General features: G+C 43.8%; 1 protein-coding gene across 2 annotated transcripts in view; it reads left to right on the top strand.

Moving 5' to 3' along the window:
- LOC110082189 (small integral membrane protein 10-like protein 3) overlaps positions 1-19,155 on the top strand; it is a 28,122-nt gene extending 8,967 nt beyond the window's left edge. For both annotated transcript variants that reach the window (XR_013539151.1, XM_078381521.1), the window contains 4 exons: positions 396-496; positions 14,482-14,641; positions 16,304-16,484; positions 18,873-19,155. Coding sequence is in view for 1 of the 2 variants with exons in the window: in XM_078381521.1 (XP_078237647.1) it covers positions 396-496; positions 14,482-14,641; positions 16,304-16,484; positions 18,873-19,042 (612 nt within the window). In the remaining variant the exon portion in view is untranslated. The remainder of the gene's footprint in view (positions 1-395; positions 497-14,481; positions 14,642-16,303; positions 16,485-18,872) is intronic.
- The last annotated feature ends 5,076 nt before the right edge of the window (positions 19,156-24,231 follow it).

The raw sequence follows: 24,231 nt of genomic DNA, 5'->3' as shown, positions 1-24,231 counted from the left end.
AACTGTGTGTGTATACCTCGGCAAGCTTTTCCTTTTTGAAAACAGATTGAAGCAGCTTTTTTTAATCTCATACTCTACTGGCATTTTGGACTTCAAATCCATTAGCCCCAGCCGGGAGAGCCAGTGATCAAGAATGCTGGGAGTTGTAGTCCAAACCATTTGGAGAGTACCAGGTTGGGAAAAGCAGCCTATGAACAATTCTGTCTAAAATGGCCTTGGCACTAAAATACCTTCAGCATGCAGGGTGATTGGGATAAACTAATGTTGGTTTACTGATCTTTTAAAAAATAGATGTTGTACATAAGGCACTGATTTCTCTAATTTTTAGAGAAGCTGAGGTTTCTGGTATAGTGGTGAAATTGGAATTAACTAAATGTCATGCTTTTAAAATTCAGTTTTATAAGGCATTGGTCAGTACGCAACCCTCGCTCGAGCAACGCGCCAAGAACTCTGTTTCTTCCACTAGAAAGCAATCCAGTGAAGTGGTTAAAGAAAGGTAAGCTGACTTGCATTTAGGGAGGGCTTTCCTTTTTTTGGTAGTATATTTTCTCACTTTAAAAAATTGTTTAAAACTAGAATTGATGGAAATGCTGCACTGCTTTTCTTTGGGAATAACCCGCTGGGGCATCTCCTTTTCCACTCAGCTTGGATAAGAGAGAGGTTCTCGGTGGATTACGGCCGTTGTCTTCATGTTTGGAAATGCTTTTGTATAACCTTGAAGTTAAGATGTGCCTGTAATCAGTTTTTGTGTGAAATGCCAAAAATCACAGCACACTGATGATGCTTTAATGTTTATGTCACTGATCTCACTTGTTAGGTACTCTCTTTTTTCGCTAAATGCAGACACCTAAGGATACAGAAAAACTTCCTAATTTTTAATATAGAGAATAGATGGTTATGCTTCTCAAGAGAACATATCTAAATCACAGCAAGGCCTTGCAATGTGAAATAATGTGTACGTTACTGAGAAATGTTTTATTTGCTTTGCTTGTTTCTAACGACACTATGGAAGTTACTAATATAGCGTTGCTGAATTATACTCTGGTGCAAAACTTTGTGTGTGTACTTGATTCCCCTGGAGAAAGCAACTCCTCCACCAACTCCCATCCACAACTTTTCAATGACATTTCAGTCCTTTTAATAAATGTGTGTACAAGAACCCCACTGATGACATTGTTCAGTAGTGATGCTTGTTGAACTGCATTTCCAAGTTTCAAAGGGTGAGTACTTATGTCATGATTTTTATTAACTATGGTTTGTTAGCTCAATCCAAATTGTACACCAAGCAAACCGTGGCTTGTCTTCTCCCTTTTTTGTTTCTTTTGTCAACTGCTGATTTGGGATGGCCAGCTGGGGGAAAAAGCCTGAGATAAACACTACTTGTGTATTCAGACATGACAAACCAGGATTTAAAGAAGCAATGGTTTATAAGCCAACAATGAAGCACGGCTTCAGAATGGGGTTTGTCTGGTCAATAAACCATGGCTTGTGTGCAGAGACAGAGCCTCATATCACAAATCTGATTCCAGTAGACTAAATCATAATTTGTCATAACTCTGGTCAGTATTTATATTGAGGGGAAGTAACTGGAATGGATCTGGCTCCAGTAAAATAGGCACATGGCCCCCACATATGGAGGATCCTTGTAGGGCATATTTTGCATAGTCCCTAAATACAAGTGAAGGTTCTATGCATTAAAAGTATTTTTAGCTTTCCATTCGTCCTAGGATATCAGAATATAAGAGGCATTAGAAAAACAAAATACATTACAATATAATACAATAAGATCATGAAACTGTAGTAAAAAACTAATGGAAAGCATAAAAACAGGACAGAAGGCTAAATATAAGACAGCACAGCTCTCAAAAATGCATGACAAATAAGTTTTAACCTGGTGCTCAAATGACAGTAGGACTGGGATCAGATGGGGAGAATGTTTTAGGAACTGGTACAGAGTGAGCATGCTAATGTCTCACCACATAGTGAGCTTTCCTTAGCTAATCATCATCAAACAGGACAGCCTCCTTTAAAATCTTAAAATACTGTACGGGTAAGTGACTTGCTATGCCAACTTGGGGTGGGGCAATGGTGAAAGAGATGAAAACCAGCATTGCAGGAAACTAGGTGTCTCGGTGTGCCTACATACTCTCCATCCAGCCCTTCCTCCCATCCAGCCCTTCCTGGCTTGGAGGGATGGCAGATGAGCACGGATCTTCCCACTTCCTGCCGATACAAAAAGATTCCTGCTGGATCAGATGCCATTTCGGTGGGACGGTGAACAATAGGAATAAACAGTTTTAAATCTGACTCTTGTTTGAAGTTAGCAGCACAGACTCCTTTGAATGGAGTGTGTCCAGTCATAGTGCAGAAGGATATTTCAGCTCTTATCACTGATCTTGTGTCACTGATTAGTGATAACAATGGGGATTCCTTTCTTTGCCGCTGGCCAGAGGGAGGAGGATCTTGCTCTGGAACCTTTTGGGGCTTGATTGTGCCCATGGGGTGGAAACTGCCAGAACTTGTTCTGGCAATCCAAGATGACCGACTTTTACTGTGGCCAACAAATGCCATCAGGGCATTCCCCCCCTCCCCACTGTTCCATATAGTAATTGACATGCAATGACATACAATTTTGGCCTGATGGGGTTCCATATAAACATTGTGGTACTTTGCCACTGACTGGCCTCTTTCTAAGCCTTCTGTGTGAATTGCACTGATTTGGGTACAGTATTGAATTGAGACGGGATATTGAGTTTTCTCTCCTTCGCAGAGCAGGCCAACTCACAGGCTGACCCTGAGCCAGTCCCTCTTGGTCTCAATCTGGCCCGCCTTATCGGGTGGTTGTGAAAAAATGGTTTGCAAGGGGAAAAACTGTTCATGCTGCCATAACACCCCGTGGAAGGAAGGCAAAATGTAAATTTAGTTAATGAATATGTTGCAAAATCTTTTGGTAATCAGTTCCTTAAATTTTGAGCCGAGATGTTTTTCTTGTGCTCTTGAAGAGGAGAAATGGCTCTGCTGAGAATCCTGGAACCTCTCCCTGGGTTCTACACCCAGTTCTGCAGGATCGAGACAATTAAAGGTTCCCCTTGACAATTGTGTCCGACTCTAGGGGGCGGTGCTCATCCCCGTCTCCAAGCCATAGAGCCAGCGTTTTGTCAGAAGACAATCTTCCGTGGTCACATGGCCAGTGTGACTAGACACGGAACACTGTTACCTTCCCACCGAGGTGGTCCCTATTTATCTACTTGCATTTGCATGCTTTCGAACCGCTAGGTTGGCGGGAGCTGGGACAAGCGACGGGTGCTCACTCCGTTGCGTGGATTCGATCTTACGACTGCTGGTCTTCTGACCCCACAGCACAAGCTTCTGCGGTTTAGCCCACAGCGCCACCACGTCCCACATGCAAAGAACATGTTTGATTCCTTTCAAGCACAGGGATGGGGTCCTCCTCCTCCTCCTTTTAGCCCATTAGCTAGTTAGCATAGCCGATAGTCAGGGATTATGGGAAACTATAGTCACCATTACTCACCCTGCTCTAGCATGTGCTCTACTGTCACGACCCACCTTCTATGTCTGACTGAGTGTTGGCATGATCAGTGCTTATAGTAATCACCTTTGAACTTAAATTTCATTAAGAAATAGCTTGAGGATGGGAATTCTGCAGCCTGTTGGAACTGCTTGACAACAGCTACAGAAGAGAAACACGTTAATATTTGTGGAAGTATTTTGAGTTTCTTGATGCAGGTGGTGGAGTTCCCGGCTTGCACCACATGAGGGCGATAAAGATAACATGTTTTAAATCTATTCCATGTGGGGATCTAGTTTTGTCTTAATACTGATGCTTTTCTCAGCATCCAGATGTTACCCCTGCATATGTCGTGAATTTTACACTTTTCTCTCACTCTTGTCATAGCAATTAGCCTAGTGTGTCAAAGCTGGTAACTATATGCTAAGTGTGATGATTTACATATGAAAATAAAATACCACTGGATGGTTTATGTTGAGCGGCATTGAAATGAATAAAGACACTATTTATAAACTCTAAATAAGTTTTTTTTTTCTGTCTTGTTCCCCAGCTTTGCCATGCTCAGCCTGATCTGCTATTAGCTTCTGCTTCCCCTCCTTTTGATTCTTCCTTCTGTTTTCATGTAGAAAAGGGCAGGTGGATATTGACAGAATGACCAGGGCCCAGGGAACTAGCGGGCAAATTTTTCCATAGGAGCTGAATCTCAGGATCAGGTTCTTAAGACTTTGGGCTAAATCCACTTGTTTGCAACTGGAGTTGGGTCGTGTCACATGTGCACTGGCAGAGGGAGGGAAGAGTGGCTTTTAGGCTCTGGAAGATTACAAGGATGTCTGCACAGGTGCAGAAGGAACCCATATGTGCGAATCACAGAAACCACAAAGAACTACTGAATCAGTGGGACTTTAGCAAATATTCACTTATCAGAGCCCTATTGATTTAATAGGTCTGCTTTGGGTTGGACTAGCCACAGGATGTTTGAGTTCCATTTCCCGTCCTTATAAGCTCTGCGCACCTTTTACAGTGGTGCCTCGCATTACGAGGATAATTCGTTGCAGCGAAATTGCTGTAGAACGGAAACGTAATGCAAAAATAAAAAGCCCATTGAAATGGATTAAAACCCGTTTAATGTGTTCCAATGAGCTAAAAACTCACCGTCCAGCGAAGATCCTCCATAGGGTGGCCATTTTCGGTGCTTGTGCAGCGAGGAATCCGTCCCAGAAAACAGTGGGGAGCCATTTTATTTACCCGGTGGCCATTTTGAAACGCCGATCAGCTGGAGGAAAAGCGTCATTTTGCGAAGAATCGGTTCCTGAAGCAGGGAACCGATCATCGCAAAGCGAAAAACCCCTATTCAGATCATCGTTTTGCGATCGCAAAAGTGATTGCAAAAAGATCATCGTAATGCGGTTTCATCATAATGCGGGGCAATCGTAAAGCAGGGCACAACTGTATATGGACTGGATGTCTACCCAGCAAACCGGTTGTATGTGTTCACAACGAAGCCACAAACTTACAACAGATCCATTATTATTTGAGACAATCTGGGCTCTGATACTGTCTAGTTGTCTCACCACCAACTATCCCTGTGGCTGGTTTAGTATTTGTTTCTTTTAAACATCTGAGGTCCTCCAGATGTCATTCAGCTTCAGCTTCAATCCTGCTTTAGCATTAGCTGTGTTGGCTAGGGCCAATGGGAGGTGCCGTGGCCCTCCCGTTTTAGTTGACGAGAACTGACAAAATCAAACCTGTAAAATGTCAGTTGATTTCATCAGTTGTCAAAAAGAGCAGCTTATTAACAGATCCTAATGGAAACCAGCAGCAGAAAACGTGATGCCATTTTGTTTTTTTGTTTCGGATTGCTGTGGTTTGGGCCGTTTCCAGCATGTGTGATTGCTGGAAATGGACCAAAAGTGAGCCTTTCTCTAATTTGCCAATATCATGAAGTGGCTTAAAAAAGACAGCCACTTCATGATACTGAAGATTAATTACTTCCTCTGCTCTGTGGAAGTGGAAAAAAAATAAGTGTGTGGAAGGGCAGCAAATATGCATTGCATCACTTTAAGGACCTAAAAGACTAATGGAAAGCAAATGTGTATTTTGACAGCAGGCAAATTGATAGGCTGGGCTGCACTGCCGAAATACATGTTTCTTTCCATTCCTCTTTTACGTCTGAAAAGTGATGCAGTAAATATTCACTGCTCTAAAACACACGTAATTTTTTTTTCACTTCCACAGCCCCTCCATCAATTAATTGCAATTCATCCACCAATATTGTGAAATGGCTCTTTTTTAAAGCCACAATAGTGGCAAATTACCAGCAGGCTGCTGTGGCCAAAAAGGGTCATTTCAGGTCCATCTACCATTTGGATGTGAGGATGGCTCTAAATGGCATACCGGGCCTCCTGGTAACCCTATTTAGCCCTTGCCCTCTCATTCCGAATGCCACATGTAGACAAGCCTTTAAATTCTGTTGACTTCATGGTTCTGCTCTAGTTGGGATCAACAATGAGCTTTAGCTTCAATCGTATGCACGTTTCTGGCACAAGAAAGAGGACATCAAGACTTTTCTCTGTTGTTCAAGGCATCTCCTAATATTTTTGCCATCATTACGGAGTTTACCTTGGCGTTTTTTTCATCCACCCAAGCATTTGCCAAATGACTTTATTCCTGGCCTTGCTTTGCTCGACGCTTATTGCCCGAAAAGCTGTGGGCCCTTTGAGGCTGTTGCTGAGAGAGAATGAGAGAAAGGCAGTGAGATTATCACTAGAACAGAAGACGGATTGCAAATTACAGTGGTGCCTCGCATAACAATGTTAATTGGTTCCATTAAAAACATCGTTATGTGAAAACATCGTTAAGCAAAACACCATTTCCCATAGGAATGCATTGAAAACCCGTTAATCCGTTCCAATAGGAGCCTATTCAATACATTTCAATGGCGAAAAAAAATCACCAAAAATTCAAAAAGACTCAGAACGAAGCCAAATTACTTTAACGAAGGTTTTATTTGGTGCACTAATGATTCCAAGCATTTTAAACATTTTAGAATATTTTTAAAATAATGAAAACAGGGCTGTCAAAAAAAATGTTAAGCGAAACAGGGGACCTAAAACTGTCATCGTTAAGTGAAGCAAGGTCCCAAACATCGTTATGTGAAAATCCCCCATAGGAAACATCGTTAGGTGAGGCAGCAAAATTTCCAGCAAAGGCCATCATTATGCAAATTCATCGTTGAGCGAGGCACTCATTAAGCGAGGCACCACTGTACAAGCATGCAATTGGCCCCGAATTTTTCATGTCTATTTCTGAGGCTATTAGAGGGTGGTAGATCTAGAGTTTTAAAGGTAACAAAGAATATGATATAAATAAAAAGTGTGGGGGGGAGGGTCTTATACTAGTGAGAAAAACATGCCACATGAATGGGAGTTTCTTTGTGTCAATGGCCTGTCACAGTAAAATACCCTAGAGGGAGCCCGTGTGTGTGATACTGAAAATTATCTGCCGAGTGACACACTGGCAATGTTTTAGGCCCTCAGAATTGTATCGTGGTATAGTAACTAGTGGTGCACATTGTGACATGCGGGTGAAAGTCACTGTAGCCAGTGCTGGGAGGACTTTGGATGTCCAGGTGGAGCCAAAGGCAAATGTTTGTACTATTTGGAGAGAGAAAGAGAGAGAGAGAGAAGGAAGCTAAAATGTACATATGCACATGGAGAAGCCAGCAGGCTTTGCTCAAACGCTCACCAATGTGCAACATTAATTTTACTGGAGCACTCGGATAAGAAGCATAAACGCACACCTTATCCCTAAGTTAGAAATGCTCCTACAGTACCTACTGCCCTTTTTAAATTCTTCTCCCTAGTACCCCCTCCAGTGTGAGGAAGTGTGCCTGTCTGGTGTAATATATAAGAGTGCTAGATCCCCACCTAGCCATGGAAACTCACCCAAGGTTGGCCATGGCTGAACACTCCTTCCAGCATCTCATGTATCTTGAAAACTCTAGGTAGGGTTGCCATAAGTCAGAAGCAACATAATGACACGTAGCAACAGTGCTCCCACTGATGGGGGCTGGTAGTTCGACAGGGAGATAACATAGCTGAGGTCCTTTGCTGAGGAGGTAGGAGCAAGCTGGCTAAAGAGAGGCTGAGGTGGGGCCGTGCCCCCTGTGCTCAAGGAAACTGCCCATCCGTGCATTAGTGTGTTGCAGGAATTCCCTGTTGCAACTGCCCATCCGTGCATTAGTGTGTTGCAGGAATTCCCTGTTGCAACTGCCCATCCGTGCATTAGTGTGTTGCAGGAATTCCCTGTTGCAACTGCCCATCCGTGCATTAGTGTGTTGCAGGAATTCCCTGTTGCAACTGCCCATCCGTGCATTAGTGTGTTGCAGGAATTCCCTGTTGCAACTGCCCATCCGTGCATTAGTGTGTTGCAGGAATTCCCTGTTGCAACTGCCCATCCGTGCATTAGTGTGTTGCAGGAATTCCCTGTTGCATGCAGTGTGGTAGCAAACATGATTCCCCATGTATTTATGGTGATTTTTGACTGGATAGCTCAATTAATTGGAGCATTAGAGCCTGAAGTTCAAATTCATACTGTTTCTTGTAGGAGAAGAATTGGCCTTTGTGGTCTGGGACAGGGTCTCAGAACACATTCAGAAGAAGGGATTGGCAAACCATTTCTGAATACAAATGAGTGTCCACCCTCTTTCTATATGATAGGTGTCCTCCTTTTCAGTGATAGATCTGTCGGTGGCCACCTTAGCCAGGATACAGTGGCTTGGAGTAGGCAGTGGTGTTATGAAGCTGTTCATCACGACAAACCCCATAGCCAGGTTACCAGTAAAGAAGAGGTAGACAGCTGTGTTGCACAGTATCTGAAGTGGAGAAAGGCATCAGAGGCTGCATATACTCCGTTTTTATCTCCTGGATTGTACGCTGTGGGGATTTTGTAGTTTAGAGCTCCATTTTGTGGTTGTTTAGGGATACATCAGTGATGTTTAACATAATCATTATTTTAGTATAATCATGCATTCTCCTGTGATTCTCCTTATAATCATCCCATTGTTATGTGATTCTCGTTGTGCGCAGGCGTGGAATGCCTTAAGACTGATAACCACACGACGCCTCTATGGCCAAATTCTTATCTTATGCTAATTTTGCTTGTTTTGCCTGCTTAATAAAAACGTCTGGGGTGAAGAAGGTATCCATCTTCTTCTTCTCTACCGGTACCTGAATACTAACAAGATAAAGTCTGCAGTGTCTTTTTTATCAGAGAGTTCTCTCATCAACTGTTGCCGGGCAGGCCTGGTAATAGTTCCCTGGCTACTTTCCCACAGTACGCATCCTTTCTGATGAAATTGGAAGTGCCCAAGAATTTAGTGTTGGTTTTCTAAGCATGCAATTTGTCCCTCCCCCCTCCAAAAAAAGAAATTTCTTCCTTTGGAGCATTCTGCACAAGAATGTATCCAGGAAGGGCTTTTCAGGACCGAGGGGAGGCTGCGGGGTTTACACAAGAGGCCTCAGGGAAGTAAATGAGGCCCACGGGCCGTATAATTCACACTCTTAATCTATATAATCAAACCAGTTTTAGCCATTTTAATCTCTAGCAGTAGTAGGTTATTTGTAAAGCTAATGGCTCTTATTTGGCTATCTAAGACTATGCTGCTCCAAAATATGATAGGGGTGGCTTAGACCTGCCTTTTTGGATAATGACAAGGCAAACACATAACAGTATATTGTTATGGAAAAATTACATCCCTTCCCCTCCCATTCCAGCTGCCCTGAGGACTGCAGCTAGAGAGATGGCAGATGTTATTATTATCCTGCTCATCAAAAGTCCCAGTGCTTTGACCCTGCAAGTCCTGGCCTTATTATACCACTGTCTTTAAGCCTCTTGCATAGATTATCTTTGTAGAAAATCCAGGTTTAATTATCATCACTTTTAACTGAGAAACAAAACTAAAGAAAATCTGGTAATGTATACATATCTTCAGACAGTTATGTACATAAGTGCATCTTTTTCATAGGATATGGGCGTATAATCCACCACAACTGGATGGTTGAGGAGGGGAGCAGATGGCTAATGAAGTCTGAGCAGTTTAAGGTTTAAAGTAGGAACCTTTCTGTTTTTTGTTAAAATATACATTCCCCCCCAGTACAAAATCAGGTAGAAAATCTGAGAGTTAGATCTTGATAGTTCTTCACGGTCCTTCATAATGGAAAGTGTCACTCATACCTGTCCTGGACTCTCAGCTTTTGTGGCATTACTGATTTCCACCTGGAAATCTGGTGCTGTCATTTTAATTTCCTACATTGATATTCCGACATCATTGATATTCTCCATAATGCCCTGATGCAATGATTTTATATACTGTACACTTTATTACGGTCACTGACCAGTAGGTATATCCAATGTAACTATAACACATAATACAATTTAAAGTAGCACAAGGTAGCAATAATAATACCACATGTACACAATCTGTTACACTATAACTAAATTAGATGGTGCAATGGTATCTTGAGGGCCCACTGGGATACTGTAGAAAATTTAAACTAGCACCTCGAGATGCACTAAAGCACAAATCAGTTGTCATTATCAGGAAAACTGGAGGGATGGACCTGATAATGGGGGCCAGCTAGAGCAATGTGAAGAGCTTTATGTACCAGGGTTCCAGTCTGGCCCAGCTGAGCTTTCAAGACGCCGACACTCTCTTTCTCATGATGTCATCATTCAGTGATGTCATCTTTTCTGTTTCCTCCCATTGCAAAAGGATGAGCCAGCTGTTCTAAGCTTTAGTCACTGGCAATAAGAGATTTAGAATAACATTGTAATTTTTTGCCTACCCTTTTGCCTTGGCTTTGCCCCACCCCTTCAAACCTCCTCACCCACCAAACCGCCCTCCCAAAACTTGAAATCCAATACATCTGGCCTTTAGTGTGGAACGCTGCACATGCTTTTAGTACTCTGCAGTCAAAAGCTTGGAAATGTTACTTTTTTTGGACTTCAGCTCCCATATTCATCCAGGTGGCATGGCCAGTGACAGGAGAAGCCAGGTTATAGTCCTAACAAGGTAATTTTTGGAAGGCCAGTTTCCAGTGCCATGCCTAAACAAGGTTAATAATTATTATTGTAATTGTGTACTGTCAGCTCAAGTCTGACATACGCAACCCTTTTCAGGGTTTTGTACATGAGAATACACAGATGTGGTTTCCCATTCTGGTTGCTCTCTGGGACTGCGCAGCTTGCCCAAGGCCACATAGGCTGGCTCTATTTGTAGCAGGCACAGTGGGGAATTGCACTCTGACCTCTGGCTCCACAGCCAGATACCTAAACCACAGCTATCCAGCCATTTCATTGCCCCATTAAAAAAAGAATTATGCAAATAATATGGCCGGGGTTACAGGTTACTTGGCTATTATAAAAGAGGGCCATATCTCAAAAAAGGTTGGGAAACAGTACTATAGAGCACTGGTTCTTAACCTTGGGTTACTCAGGAGTTTTGGACTGCAACTCCCAGAAGCCTTCACCACTAGCTGTGCTGGCTGGGGTTTCTGGGAGTTGCAGTTCAAAAGCATCTGAGTAACAAAGGTTAAGAACCACTGCTATAGAGAATTCAGAAGTAGTTTATCATTTCCTTCTTCTCAGAGCTGAAGTTTACACAGAAGCTGGCCCTTCTCCTAGAAGGCACAGTGTGGAATCAGACTCCCAAACTTTGTCTCTGCAACCAGTTACCAAACTCCCTGAGCTATTTAGCCAATGAGCTACATAAACATATACAGTACAAAAGAACATGAGAGCATGCGTAGGCCTGTCTCTACATCTCTGCATGCAGCCACCTCCTCAATTCCTGACCTCTCAGCATTGATGGGTTAAATTTCACTGTATTTCATTGAACATAAGTAGATTCACCCTCCCTGTGTCACTAAAAGGTTTCCTTGACAATTGTCCAGTCATGTCCGACTCTAGGGGGCAGTGCTAATTCCCATTTCCAAGCCATAGAGCAGGGGTCTCAAACTGTGGCCCTCCAGATGTTCTTGGACTTCAACTCCCAGAAATCCTGGCCAGCAGAGGTGGTGCTGAAGGCTTCTGGGAGCTGTAGGCTAAGAACATCTGGAGGGCCACAGTTTGAGACTCCTGCCGTAGAGCCAGCATTTGTCCATAGACAGTTTCCGTGGTCACATGGCCAGCGTGACTAGACACGGAACGCCGTGACCTTCCCACCAAGGTGGCCCCTATTTATCTACTTGCATTTTTACATGCTTTCAAACTGCTAGGTTGGCAGGAGCTAGGACAAGCAACGGGAGCTCACTCCGTCATGTGGATTCGAACTGCTGATCTTTTGACCTTGCAGCCCAGTGGCGTTGCAGTTTAACCCGCAGCGCCACCACGTCCCTGTGTCACTGGAAACCCTAATAACACACTATTCTACAGATGGAAAGCTCTGCCTGTGTTCAAGCAAATCTTAATAGCAACCCCACTCCAAGACCTGATCACTCAACCTGACAATGGCAGGACAAGCAAGTGTGATCTTTCCATAAATTTACCACCTGAACAGGACTTTTGATCAGAGCTTGGAAAAGTTACTTTTTGGCTGGGGAGATTGTTTAGAATTCCATTCCCAAAAGCGACTTGTCCAAGCTCTGCTTTTGATTTATGCCCGTCTGCGGGTGTTTGCATCCACAGATTCTTTGATTTATGGTTGTCTGTAAAAGTTGTGAAAACAATAATGTTCTCTCACAGAAGTGTCTCTCTTAAAATTCCTTTCATGTGATGAAATCAGCCTGTTTAGTCTGCAGTAGTGCACAATAATATCCACATTTTCCAGAACTGGATCCACCTACCAATTTTCTTTAATTTTAGTGATCAGGAAACTGTCATTTTCTTGACCACAATGTGCCCCTTGGGGTGTTTTGTATCTTTTATTCCATGGTCCTTGCAATGATCATAATTAGAGCTACCTAAGTATCGTACAAGGATAGCCAGGGTGGTGCTGTGGATGGAGTCGTGGGTTCGAGTCCCCACTCAGCCATGGAAACTCACTGGAGGTGTGGAACTCGTTAAATATCTCCTGTACTTTGAATGCCCTGTTAAGGTTGCTGTAAGTCAGTTCCAATGTGAAAGCATATAACAAGTATTAGACAACTGGTGTGGTGAGTGTATAATACGCTATACACAGGCCTATTTATTGTCCCCGGATGTTGCTCATACTTCATACCAGTTTGCATCATAGCCTACTGGGAGAAAGGAGATGATATGCTATTGAAGGGATATAGAAGCAGCCATGCAGAGTAGGTGACTGGGAATATTCTTTGGTTGGCTACACGCAGAGGCTCCCTCTTCTCCTGTGTGATGAAATAGAGTCTAGCTGTGCAGAGGGGTTCAACTTTTATGGAAAATTACTTTTAAAAAACTCTTTGATCTATGCATCAGAGCTCCTGAATTGTGGTCAAGGGTCCTTCAAAGCCCAGAGTAATGTAGTCGTTAAGACTTGGGAGATCCAGATTCAAGTCCCCATGAAACTCACTGAGCAGGCCTTAGCCCTGCCACACTCTCTCATAGGACTGGCCTCCCTTGCAAGGGTGGTTTTGACAATAAATTTAAGAAGGTAAAGCAGGGAATAAATGTAGCTAGTAAATGAGAATGATAAGGAGGTGAAGGAGAAGATGTGTTTGCTGAAATACAAGAGAGTTCATTTTTTCGGAGGGGCTTTTATCTACTCAAATGAATCTTATTCGATTTGATTGGTTAAGGAATTCACTACCGTTATGTCCAATTGAAATTACTGTTTTGAATCACTGCCCCCCCCCAACAAACATACCTGATTGTTTTTGCTGGACAATGTGCCTTCATGTTGTAGCGAGCATCACTACAACAGTAAGGCTGTTTATCCTCCACCATGTATGAAGGAGGAATATAAAATGTGCTTTATTGAGGAATACCCAAGGCTATGTAAATACTCTTTTAAGTAGAGTCTGGCCCCATCTAAAGTAGACTGCACACCTAGTTCCAGCGTACAAAAAACAAACACAAAAACGTGCTACCAACAGGGCACACATCTCATCAAGATTCAGCTTCAATCTATTGTGCCTTATCCAGCACTAGCATGTTAATACCCTGTTTCCCCAAAAATAAGACCTAACCTGAAAATAAGCCCTAGTATGATTTTTCAGGATGCTCATAATATAAGCCCTACCCCCAAAATAAGCCCCAGTTAAGTGAAAGCTCGCCCTCCACCCTTGTGCAGCAACCAGAAGATGACATGACTATATTTGAATCAGTGTAGATTGTTGTACATGAAAAAAATAAAACATCCCCTGAAAATAAGCCCTAATGCATCTTTTGGAGCAAAAATTAATATAAAACCCTGTCTTATTTTCGGGAAAACACGGTAGGTGTGATCACATTACACTGTTTCTAAGAAAGTTTCACTGGTTATCTATTTCCTTCTTGTTCCAGTGCAAAGTGTCATGCCTTTGCAGCCATAAACAGATTGGGAACTACATATCCAAAAAAATCTCTATGCTAATCTGCCCTGAGAGAGAGTAATTCCTGTTTGTTATGTGACAGCTAGGAAAAGTCTTCTGTTTTATGATACCTCTTTTTAGGAACATCCTCTCTATCGAGGTTTGATTGGTGCTGAATCTTTTTGTTTGTCTGGGCATTTACAAATTGGTCTGTTGTCTTTTTTTTTAATTGCTATTTTATGGTTGTATTTTATTTTGTTGTTGTTGCATTTTGTAGAACCATTTTTGTTACATTTATTGTTCATTGCTTTCCCACCTTTCGATGAAGGATGGTTTATAAATATCTTAATAAATAAGTAAGCGCAAAGTTTATTTACTGAAAGTAAATGAGATCTGCCAATCCGTCCCTTTAGAAAATGTAGCTGATCAAAGTCGTCTTGCGTTTCTGTATTCCATTAACATCTTTTGCTTTTTTTTCTTCCTCAGAGCTCTACAAACTGTTCAGCTGGGATATGCGGATGTCTTGGATTATCTTGTTAGAAACCAGAAGCTGGACCTTGGTGTTGTTGATAACAAAAACAGAAATCTTTTATTTTTAGCCACTATATATGAGCAGTCTAAGATTCTGGACTATTTCCTTGAAATGGTCAGTTGTGTAAATTTCATTCTATTGACTTTTGTAGATTTTTTTAAGATTTTGTTTTACATTTTAAGGCTTGAAAGATGTTTCAGACTGCACTTCTGTGTAACCTTTGCATAGACACAAGCTCCATGGGAAACAATAGTTATTTCTGTGGAGAAGATGCACAGAATTGGTAAAATTGCTTTTTCGGTGTAAATTTTACTCATTGAGTGAGGCATCTGGATGCAGAGCCAGAGGCTGGCAGTTCAGTTCTCCACTATGCCTCCTGCGAATACAGCCAGCCTGTGTGGTCTTGGGAAAGCTGCACAGTCCCAGGAAGCCCCCAGAAAAAGGGAACAGTAAACTTATTTTGAGTACTCTGTACCTAGAGAACCCTGGAATGGGTCACCATGTCAGAAGCTACTTGAGGACATGTAATTACTATTATTTTTACAAGAGAAAACCATGTTAGTCTGTGCTATATCAGGCAAACACAAGAGAAAAATAAACAAATAAGACAAAAATGTGGCATCTTGATGACTGATTGTTATATGAGCTTTCATGGACAAGTTCACTTACTCTGAAAGCTCAAAGTAAAATATAGCAGTTAGTCCTTAAGGTGCCACAATGTTTTTGTCTTCTTTTTTATTTTTATTTTGTTTTTTCCTGATACTTTGATTCTGTAAGCCCGTTCATTGATTCATTTATTCCATACCTTTCTCTAAATAGCTCCTGTGGTTTAGCCACAGCTTGGAAATACTACTTTTGGGATTATGGTTTCCATAATTCCACAGCAGGCATGTCCAATGTCCAGGATGCCTGGGAAACTCCGGGACTTTGTAGTGAAGAAATAGAATATTCCATGATCTGCATGTCGGTTGAGCTAAGAGATAAATGGGTTGGATACAAGTTCAGCAATACTTAGAGTACACCTGTTGGTATCATGAGCTCTACCATACCAACTGATCAGCCTAGTATCTGGGAAAATGTTCTCTTTAAGGGAATCATGGGGCTGGGTCTGTATGACGGCCTCTTGAAAATAATTATAAATGGCTAAGGCTTACTTCATGGATGGTAAGAGAGGTTTTACATCTATGTTGCTCCAAGATTGTACAGTACATTTCCCACTTTCTGTTCAATCTGTCCTTTTAAACTCTTTTGATAATTATTATTGTACATTCAAAAGCTCTTACGATGTTTGTTAGTTGGTCTGAGCACTATTGTGTTAATGGAAAGCTAGGATAAATGTGATAAATGAATACATGATGCATATGATCCCAAACATGGGACTTACTTTATCTGGAGTGGACAACTTGTGGTTCTCCAGGTGTTATTGGATTTCAACTGTACTAATCCTAGACCAGAGAAGAGTTGGCACAAGGAAAGAAGAAAAAGAGAGGGTAGCAGAGAGAGAAATGGGAAAGGGTGGCACGAGAGAGAGAGAGAGAGAGGTGGGGGTGAGACAGATACTTACTTTTGTCAGTATCTCTTCCCAGTGCCAACTCTGACTCCACTCATCATCAACATGCAGTCCCTGAAAGATTATCCCATAAAATACCACTCTCAACAGAAAAGGGGGACTATACCCCCAGGTTTGATGTCACTTTAGCCAATCTTTAAATCTGCTTTGATTGGTGAACTTTATTTCCTCCTGATTTTTTTTTCTGTCTTGCTCTTTTGTTCTAGGCACCTCCTATACCTGATATAAACCAAGCCGCAGAAAATGGAAATGCACCACTTCATGCTGCAGTAAACACTGGAAAAATGCATCTTGTATCTTTGCTTTTGCACTACCCTGGAATTAATGTGAATGTCCAGAATTCGCAGTGCGACGGGGCAACTCCACTACATCTTGCTATTGTTTTTGGTAATATTTTGGATGTTTTTGTCTCTTGGGTGTTGATTTTATAACAATTCTGTTACAGTATTTATATTGAACACCTGGAACATTTTTCATCATTCTTCTGGAGTCTTTCAAGTCACCACTGCCTTTTAAGAAAAGTTTATTCTGTATATTTATGTATTCATTCTCATGGATTGTTACCTGCCTTTAAGACCTCTTGACAGGCGAAAAGGCAGGCTGTTAATATTTTAAACAGTGATACAGTGACAAAGAAGCAAATAGGTGTTTTGCCACTTTTCGTTAGGGCCAAATTAGTTGAGTTATTGAAGATCCGTGATCACACAGAATCAATCTGGTGTTGCAAATGAATAACTCTGATTGGGACGTTGACAGTGAGATTTATGTAATAGAAGAGGGGCATAGATTTCTGGTATCATGTACTGTAATTGTGCCAGAAGGACTATGTGCACTGTACAATTGCAGGAGTCAGACGCCATTTTAACTGCCATGCCTCCATCCTAAGGGATCCTGGGGTTTATAGTCTAATGGGATACATGGAATTTTCTGCTGTAGTTTAGGCTAATGTACTACAGGACTCTAAGCAGTTAATTTTAAGTACCTCGACAAATTTTAAATCTGAGGATTCTTTAGGATACCGTCATGATACTCAATGTGACATTAAACTCTTCTAGCTATGTAGTACATGTGCACCTTTAATACGAGTATAATTTTAGACAGCGCTCAGTATGGTGTACTGGATAGACTGACTAGAACTCAGGAATTGGTTCTGATTTGACGGCACATAACAACACATCATTATAGATACCACAACTGCTTTCTTTGTCATTTACTGCAAGGGAAGGAGAAGTCAAGCACATTGATAATTAAATAAACCTCTCATACTTGTAGGTGGTCCTGTTTGACTTGCAAAATTATTATGTATGTGCTACACTATACCAGACATACCTGCATGTTTTTGACAAGCTGGAAGATCTTGTCTTCCCCATGATATGTTGCTGAAGTTCTATTGTTCAGTTCGTAATAAAATTTTGAGTTAGAACAGGTGTTTTACTATTTGCATAAATGTGTGCTAAATTTTAGCAGCTAAAATACATAATAATGTGTTCCCTATTGCCATGTTTTAAGTTTTAATTGTACATTTGAAATCTACTAAGACCCCCCCCCCCTTTCTAATCTGCCCATCTGTTTCTCAGCTACCTCGGAAGTGATTAAGAACATTTATGAAACCCTTGTAACTGAATAGACAAAATCCAATGTCTTGGAAGATCTAGATGAAGGGACCTAAGATCTGAGCTATGTAGCAAATTGTTATGTTGAAACAGATGAAGCAATATTGCTGAATACTTTCTGTTCATAAAACTTTAATAGAAGATGTATTCTCGAAGGCTTTCACAGCCGGGAGCTGATGGTTGTTGTAGGATTTCCGGGCTCTTTGGCCGTGTTCTGGAGGTTTTTCTTCCTAACGTTTCACCAGTCTCTGTACCTGCCATCTTCAGAGGACAGGAGTTACAACCCACAGAGTTCTAACTCCTGTCCTCTGAAGATGCCGGCTACAGAGACTGGCGCAGTGTTAGGAAGAAAAACCTCCAGAACACGGCCAAAACAGCCCAAAAAACCTACAACAACCATTTAATAGAAGGCTTTATACCTTTGCTATGGAAAGGCTCAGTGATGATAGTAAGGTTTTGCAAACTTACGGTTTGCAAAAAAGAGGACAAAGGGGAACACAGATTTGTACACATTTTGTATGTGCTAGTTATTCTGTCAGATAATCCTATTAAATGCACTAGTGGTTCCGCTAGAAATAAGGTGAGGAGCAATAGATATTGGAATTAATGGTGAGAACCCCAGTCTTATGGTCAGCCTTTATGTATGCTTATTTATCCTAGAACCCTGTGAAACTCCAGGAAGTGCTTCCAAATAAGGTGACCAATTATACACTGCAAATAAAGAGGATGCAAAAGGAGACTCAGGGTGTGATCAGAAAGCAGGAAAGGTGTATGTCTGATTGCACTGGAAAAGGTCACTTTGCAGGAAGTGATCTCCCTTAAAGCTACCTATCCATCAGTTGAGGAATCACATCAGCCCAGTCCCCAAAAGATGTAGCCCTACAGCTTGACTAAAAAAGTCCAGCTTGGGCATGGATCAACATTGGTCTGGAGTGCAATACCCCATCACTGGGAAATAGATTATACTGGACATCTTTGAAGAAAGATAGTAATTTATAGATTCCATAAGCTCACTGGAGAAGAGGAAGGCTATAAAGTGCATGTAACAAATAACAACATGGACAGACGAATATTCTGACTAAGTGTGAGCAGAATCATATTATGGTAGAAAATACTTAAATAGCAAATCATATCTTTCTCTTTCTTTTCTGTATCTGTTTAGGGCATCTGGGAATTTGCTATTTATTGCTGAATGCTACTGCAGATGTCGAAAGCCCCATGGGAAGGCTGACACCTTTGCAACTTGCTGAAATATTTGGTAATGAAACTATAATTGGCCTTATAAAGATGTACATAAGGAAATTAAAGCTACAAAATAAAGTGTTTGCCTGATGAGCTTCACTGAAGAAAATTCCACAAAACCTTTTTTTAAATGTACTTATTCAATCTCTCGCTCAATTGCTGTCTTGCTCTATTTTGTATTAAAGATTCCTTGCCCCCCAAAACTTTGGAAGTTCTGGTGCTTTCTTCTTTAAAAGTATGATATTTTGTTCTAGTGGTACAACATGCTTTAATTGGTCTTTTGTTTTGATTTTAATTTTTAAATCTAAAGCTGCTTCCCAATTTCTTGACTTTCTGGTTTTAGGACGGAGTGCATTAGAAGAGACAAACTTGTGTAGAGAAAACAAGGATCATGGCATTCCAGAGTGAATAATGATGAGTGGTCTAGTGCAGGAGTCTCCAAACTTTTCAGTATGAGGGCCACATCATATATTTTACACAGTTTTGAGGGCCGGAGGAGGGAAAGGGGACCCAAGCGATCCCCTACCCCCCACTGTCTTTGTAAAGACAGCAGGGGCTGTGGGATCGCTTGGGTCCCCTTTCCCTCCTCTCCCTATGCCTGGGCTGGATGAAAAGGCAAGGCGGGACGGATGTGGCCCATAGGCCATCATTTGGAGGGCCTTGGTCTAAGGAAACTACCATATTTTCCCATGTATAAGACCATACTTTTGTCTAAAAATTTTAGACTAAAAATTTAGTGTCCTCTTATACATGGAAGTAAGCTGAGGAGAGAGAAAAACCAAGTGGAAGGAAAAACAGGGATCAAAGTGATCCTGCAGGGCTTTGATCCCTGCTTTCCCATCCACTTGCTAAACCTTAGCAAAAGGAAAGCAGGGGTCAAAGCACTCCAGGATGGCTTTGATCCTTGCTTTCCCCTCTGCTTACTAAGTCCCATGGGGCTTAGCAAGTGTAGTGGGAAAGAATCAAAGCAATCCTGCAGTGCTTTGATCCCTTTCCCCCTACACTTGCTAAACCCCACTTAGATTTCTTAATTTTGGGTTAGAAAAGTGGGGGCGTCTTATACATGGGGCCGTCTTATACACGGAAAAATACGGTAGTGCTCACAGGAGTCTCATTATCTGGGAACATGAAATATTTGAGCATGTTAGGGGGAAGAATGTCTGAGGAAATGGGTTTTGATCTCTGAAAGCTCACACTGAGATAAATCTGTTAATCTTTAAGGTGTCACAATATTTTGTCCTCTCTTTTCACATTCTCCTTTTCCTTTCTTGCCAAAATGTATAGATCCTGCAGTCCTTAGTAATGCATTCAAGAGCTTTACTTTACAAAAATATGCATAACCTAGTTTTCAAATCTTTATCAGAGTTGTTTATCATATTTAGATTAAAAAAGAGAATATATGAAAAACTGTGCTTGAGTCTATCAAAGATTGATCTTGTCCTACATATGTTTTTAGATAAGAAGGTCTCTGCGAATACCAGGAGGTAAATTATTCCACAGGCGAGGAGCGACCGCCGAGAAGGCCCTATTTCTTGTTTTCTCTTTTCGGGCCTCCCTCGGCGTTAGGCTCCTCAGCCTCACCTCCTGGCTCGCCCGTGTGACCCGGGTAGAACTTGGTGGGAGAAGGCGTTCCGCCAGATATCGAGGCCCTAAACCGTTTAGGGCTTTATACGTAAGCATTAGCACTTTGAAGTCAGTGCGGAACTTGATGGGCAGCCAATGCAATGCGGCCAGAGTGGGCGAAATATGTTGGAATTTTTTCACTCCACTGAGTAATCTGGCCGCCGCATTCTGCACCACCTGTAATTTCCGCAGCAACCTCAAAGGAAGCCCCACGTAGAGCGCATTACAGTGGTCTAATCTCGAGATTACGAGCGCGTGTACTAAGGTGGTGAGCGCCCCCACCTCCAGGTAGGGCCGCAGCTGGGCTATCCGCCTGAGATGAAAAAAGGCGGTGCGGACCACCGACGCCACCTGTGACTCCATGGAGAGCACCGGGTCCAGATGGATCCCCAAGCTGCGTACCCCATCCTTTGCAGGGAGGGTCACCCCCCCAAAAGAGAGGGAGTTTCCCAAGTCCCGGACTGTGGGGGGGCCCACCCTCAATACTTCCGTCTTGTCCGGGTTCAGCCTAAGTCCGTTCTCCTGCATCCATTCCAGTATAGTCCCCAGGCAGCGCTGGAGGCACAGGACGGCTTCTCCTGCGGTTGGCAAAAAGGAGATGTAGAGCTGCGTGTCGTCCGCGTACTGGTGACACGAAGCCCCACACCTCCTGATGACCCCACCTAGCGGCCTCATATAGATGTTAAATAGCATTGGGGAGATAATCGACCCCTGTGGAACCCCACAATTGAGGCTCCATGGGGCCGAGACTCTCTCCCCAAGCTGAACTCTCTGGGGACGGTCCTCCAAGAAGGAGCGGAGCCAGGACAATGCCAGGCCACCTATTCCCAGCTCGGAGAGCCTCCCCAGGAGGATACCGTGGTCAATGGTATCAAAGGCCGCTGAGATGTCGAGGAGGACCAGCAGGGGCACTTTGCCCCTATCGGCCTCCCTCAGTAGGTCATCACACAGGGCGACCAAAGCCGTTTCTGTGCCATGGCGGGGCCTGAAGCCCGACTGGAATGGGTCCAGGGCATCTGTTTCTTCCAGGAGCGCCTGAAGCTGGTCGGCCACCACCCTCTCGACTACCTTGCTAAGGAAGGAAACATTGGCGACGGGCCTGTAATTGCCAATTTCGTCCGCCGCCAAACTAGGTTTCTTCCTGATGGGCCTAATGAGTGTCTCCTTCAGGGCAGATGGAAATCTGCCCTCAAGGAGAGACCCATTTATAATAACCGTGGCCCACTCCGTTGTTAACGGCCTGGCTGCCTTGATTAGCCAGGCCGGGCAAGGGTCCAAAGAGGAGGTGGTGGCACAACAGCGATCAAGCGCCCTGGAGACAGTGTCAGGCATAACAGGCTGAAAGGTGTCCAAGATCACCGGGCAAGACGGAGCGCTGGACATCTCAGCTCGACTCACTGTACTCAAAAAAGGAGAGAGGTCCCGGCGGATGGCCTCCACTTTTGATTTAAAAAATGCTGCAAATTGGTCCGGCGAGAAACTAAGGGGAGGCCCATCGCCCGGACCAACTCCGGAGAGGTCGCGTACTATACGGAATAACTCCGCCTGCTGGTTGGACGCCTCGCTTATCCGGTTAGCGAGGTATGATCTAGTAGCAGCCTTTACCTTAGCTAGATAAAGGTTAGTAGCGACCCTGACAGCTATCTTATTAAAATCCGTCGGGGTCCTTCTCCATCTGCGCTCTAGCCGTCTCCTGACCCGCTTCCTCGCCCGGAGGTCCCGGTTAAACCAGGGAGCCGGGCGATCTCTGCGGCGGAGAGGGCGTTTAGGTGCGATCGTGTCAGCAGCCCTAGTCGCAGCGGCAAGCCAGCCATCTACCAGAGCCTCGACAGGAGCGCCAGCCAGGTCAGCCGTAACACCTCTCATGGCATCCTGGAATCCAACAGGATCCAGTAGCCTTCGAGGGCGGACCATAACAATAGATCCCTGCTCCCTGCGGGGGGGGGGGAGAGCCATTTTAATGGTACACTTTATTAGGTGGTGATCCGACCATGACAAGGGTACCGACTCAAGGTCAGTCACCATCGGACCACTCTCACTCCCATTGGTAGAAAAAACCAGGTCAAGTGTATGACCCCCCACGTGAGTGGGGCCGTTGACATGTTGGGACATGTTCAAGAAGGCCATGGTCTCCAAGAACTCAAGAGCTGGACCAGAGGTCTCCGCCCCCGCATGCACGTTGAAATCCCCCAGCACCAAAAGGTTCGGGGAACCCAACAGTGCCGCGGAGACGAAGTCCACCAGCTCTGGTAGGGAGGTGGCTGGGTCGCGGGGAGCACGGTAGCCCAGCAAGATCCCAATACCATCCCTGGCCCCGATAGACACGTGGAGGGCCTCAAGACCCGGCTTTATCACCGAGGAGCGCCTAGTGACCTCCAAGCTGGACTTATGGACAATGGCTACTCCCCCCCCGACCCTCCAGTCTACCCTGGTGTTGGACAGCATAACCGGGCGGACAGATGAGAGCTAGAGGGGGACCCCCCTCTCCGCTAATCCAAGTTTCGGTTATGCAAGCCAGGTCTGTATCCTCCTCCAGGATAAGGTCTTGAATTACCTGGGCCTTATTGGATACAGACCTGGCGTTCAACAACACCAGGCGTAGAGTGGAAGGCTGGCTGGTCTGGCTACCTCGATGCTGGGGGCTGGTCTCCGTCTCAGAACAAGGAGCAGCCTTTAAACATCTGTCCCTAGTTCTTCTAACACGAGCGGAGACGGAGCCAACGCCATATCTCCCCCTACCCGTAATCACAGAAATGTTCTGGGGCCCCTCGCTGGGAAGGCAGGCCTTCCAAACCATATCAAAGGAGAAGAAAGGAGGAAAGAAAGGGAAAAAAAAAGAAAAGAAAAAAAAAAGTACAAACAATCAATTAACCCACAATAAATAACTTATACAATTATAAAATAAACAAAAGTAATCTAACAAAAAATAATATAACAAAAAATAATAACAGTATCAATTAATCAAACATTTAAAGGAAAAAAAAAAGTCACAATATAACTACAGAATTCCCCCAAAAGTTATCCCCCACTTATAGCCAAAAGTTGTTTTACTCGGCCAATTGATTTTGTCCCTTTAGGTGGAACTGAAGTCCCTTTAGATGGAACTGAAGTCCGTGGCGTTTCATTAACAGGGCAGGAGTCCCAAGTCACAAGAACGGGCTCAGAGGTCTCAATATGGTCACAGGGCAGGGTCAAAAGCACTAGCAGGCAAGCTGTAAAAAGTTTGGACCCTGCCATTTCCCCCCTTAAAGAACCAATTGGGGGGAAATCAGTTGGGAACAAGCAGGCTGAGGGAGAGAGGCAGGCGAGGGAAGAAGGAGCTGGAGGGGAAATCTCCAACATGGCGCCCGCGTTCCCACGCTCCGGCGACCTCCCAGCTCCCGCTGATGTTTGCAGGATCCTGCGCCCTCTCAACTGCCCCCAAGTCCAGCAATCAGTCCAGCCGAGCCTCCGAGGTCCCCAGACTCCAAAAGGTGCCCCGTTCCTCCACCAACTCCACCGGGGCAGGACACCTCCCAGGCAAACAAGGGACCCCCGAGCTCCTCCAGGCAGCCGCTCACCACCGCCGAACAGGCGAACCCGGCGTCCCGCGCTCCGAGCTCCGCGCTCGCCCGCAGCGGGGTCCGTCCGCAGCACCAGCTGCCCAGGGCCGAGAT

Source organism: Pogona vitticeps, chromosome 13, assembly GCF_051106095.1.
Source record: "Pogona vitticeps strain Pit_001003342236 chromosome 13, PviZW2.1, whole genome shotgun sequence".
Classification (NCBI taxonomy): Eukaryota; Metazoa; Chordata; class Lepidosauria; order Squamata; family Agamidae; genus Pogona; species Pogona vitticeps.
The sequence above is the reverse complement of the archived record's forward strand: the minus strand, read 5'-3'. Positions and strand labels throughout refer to the sequence as shown.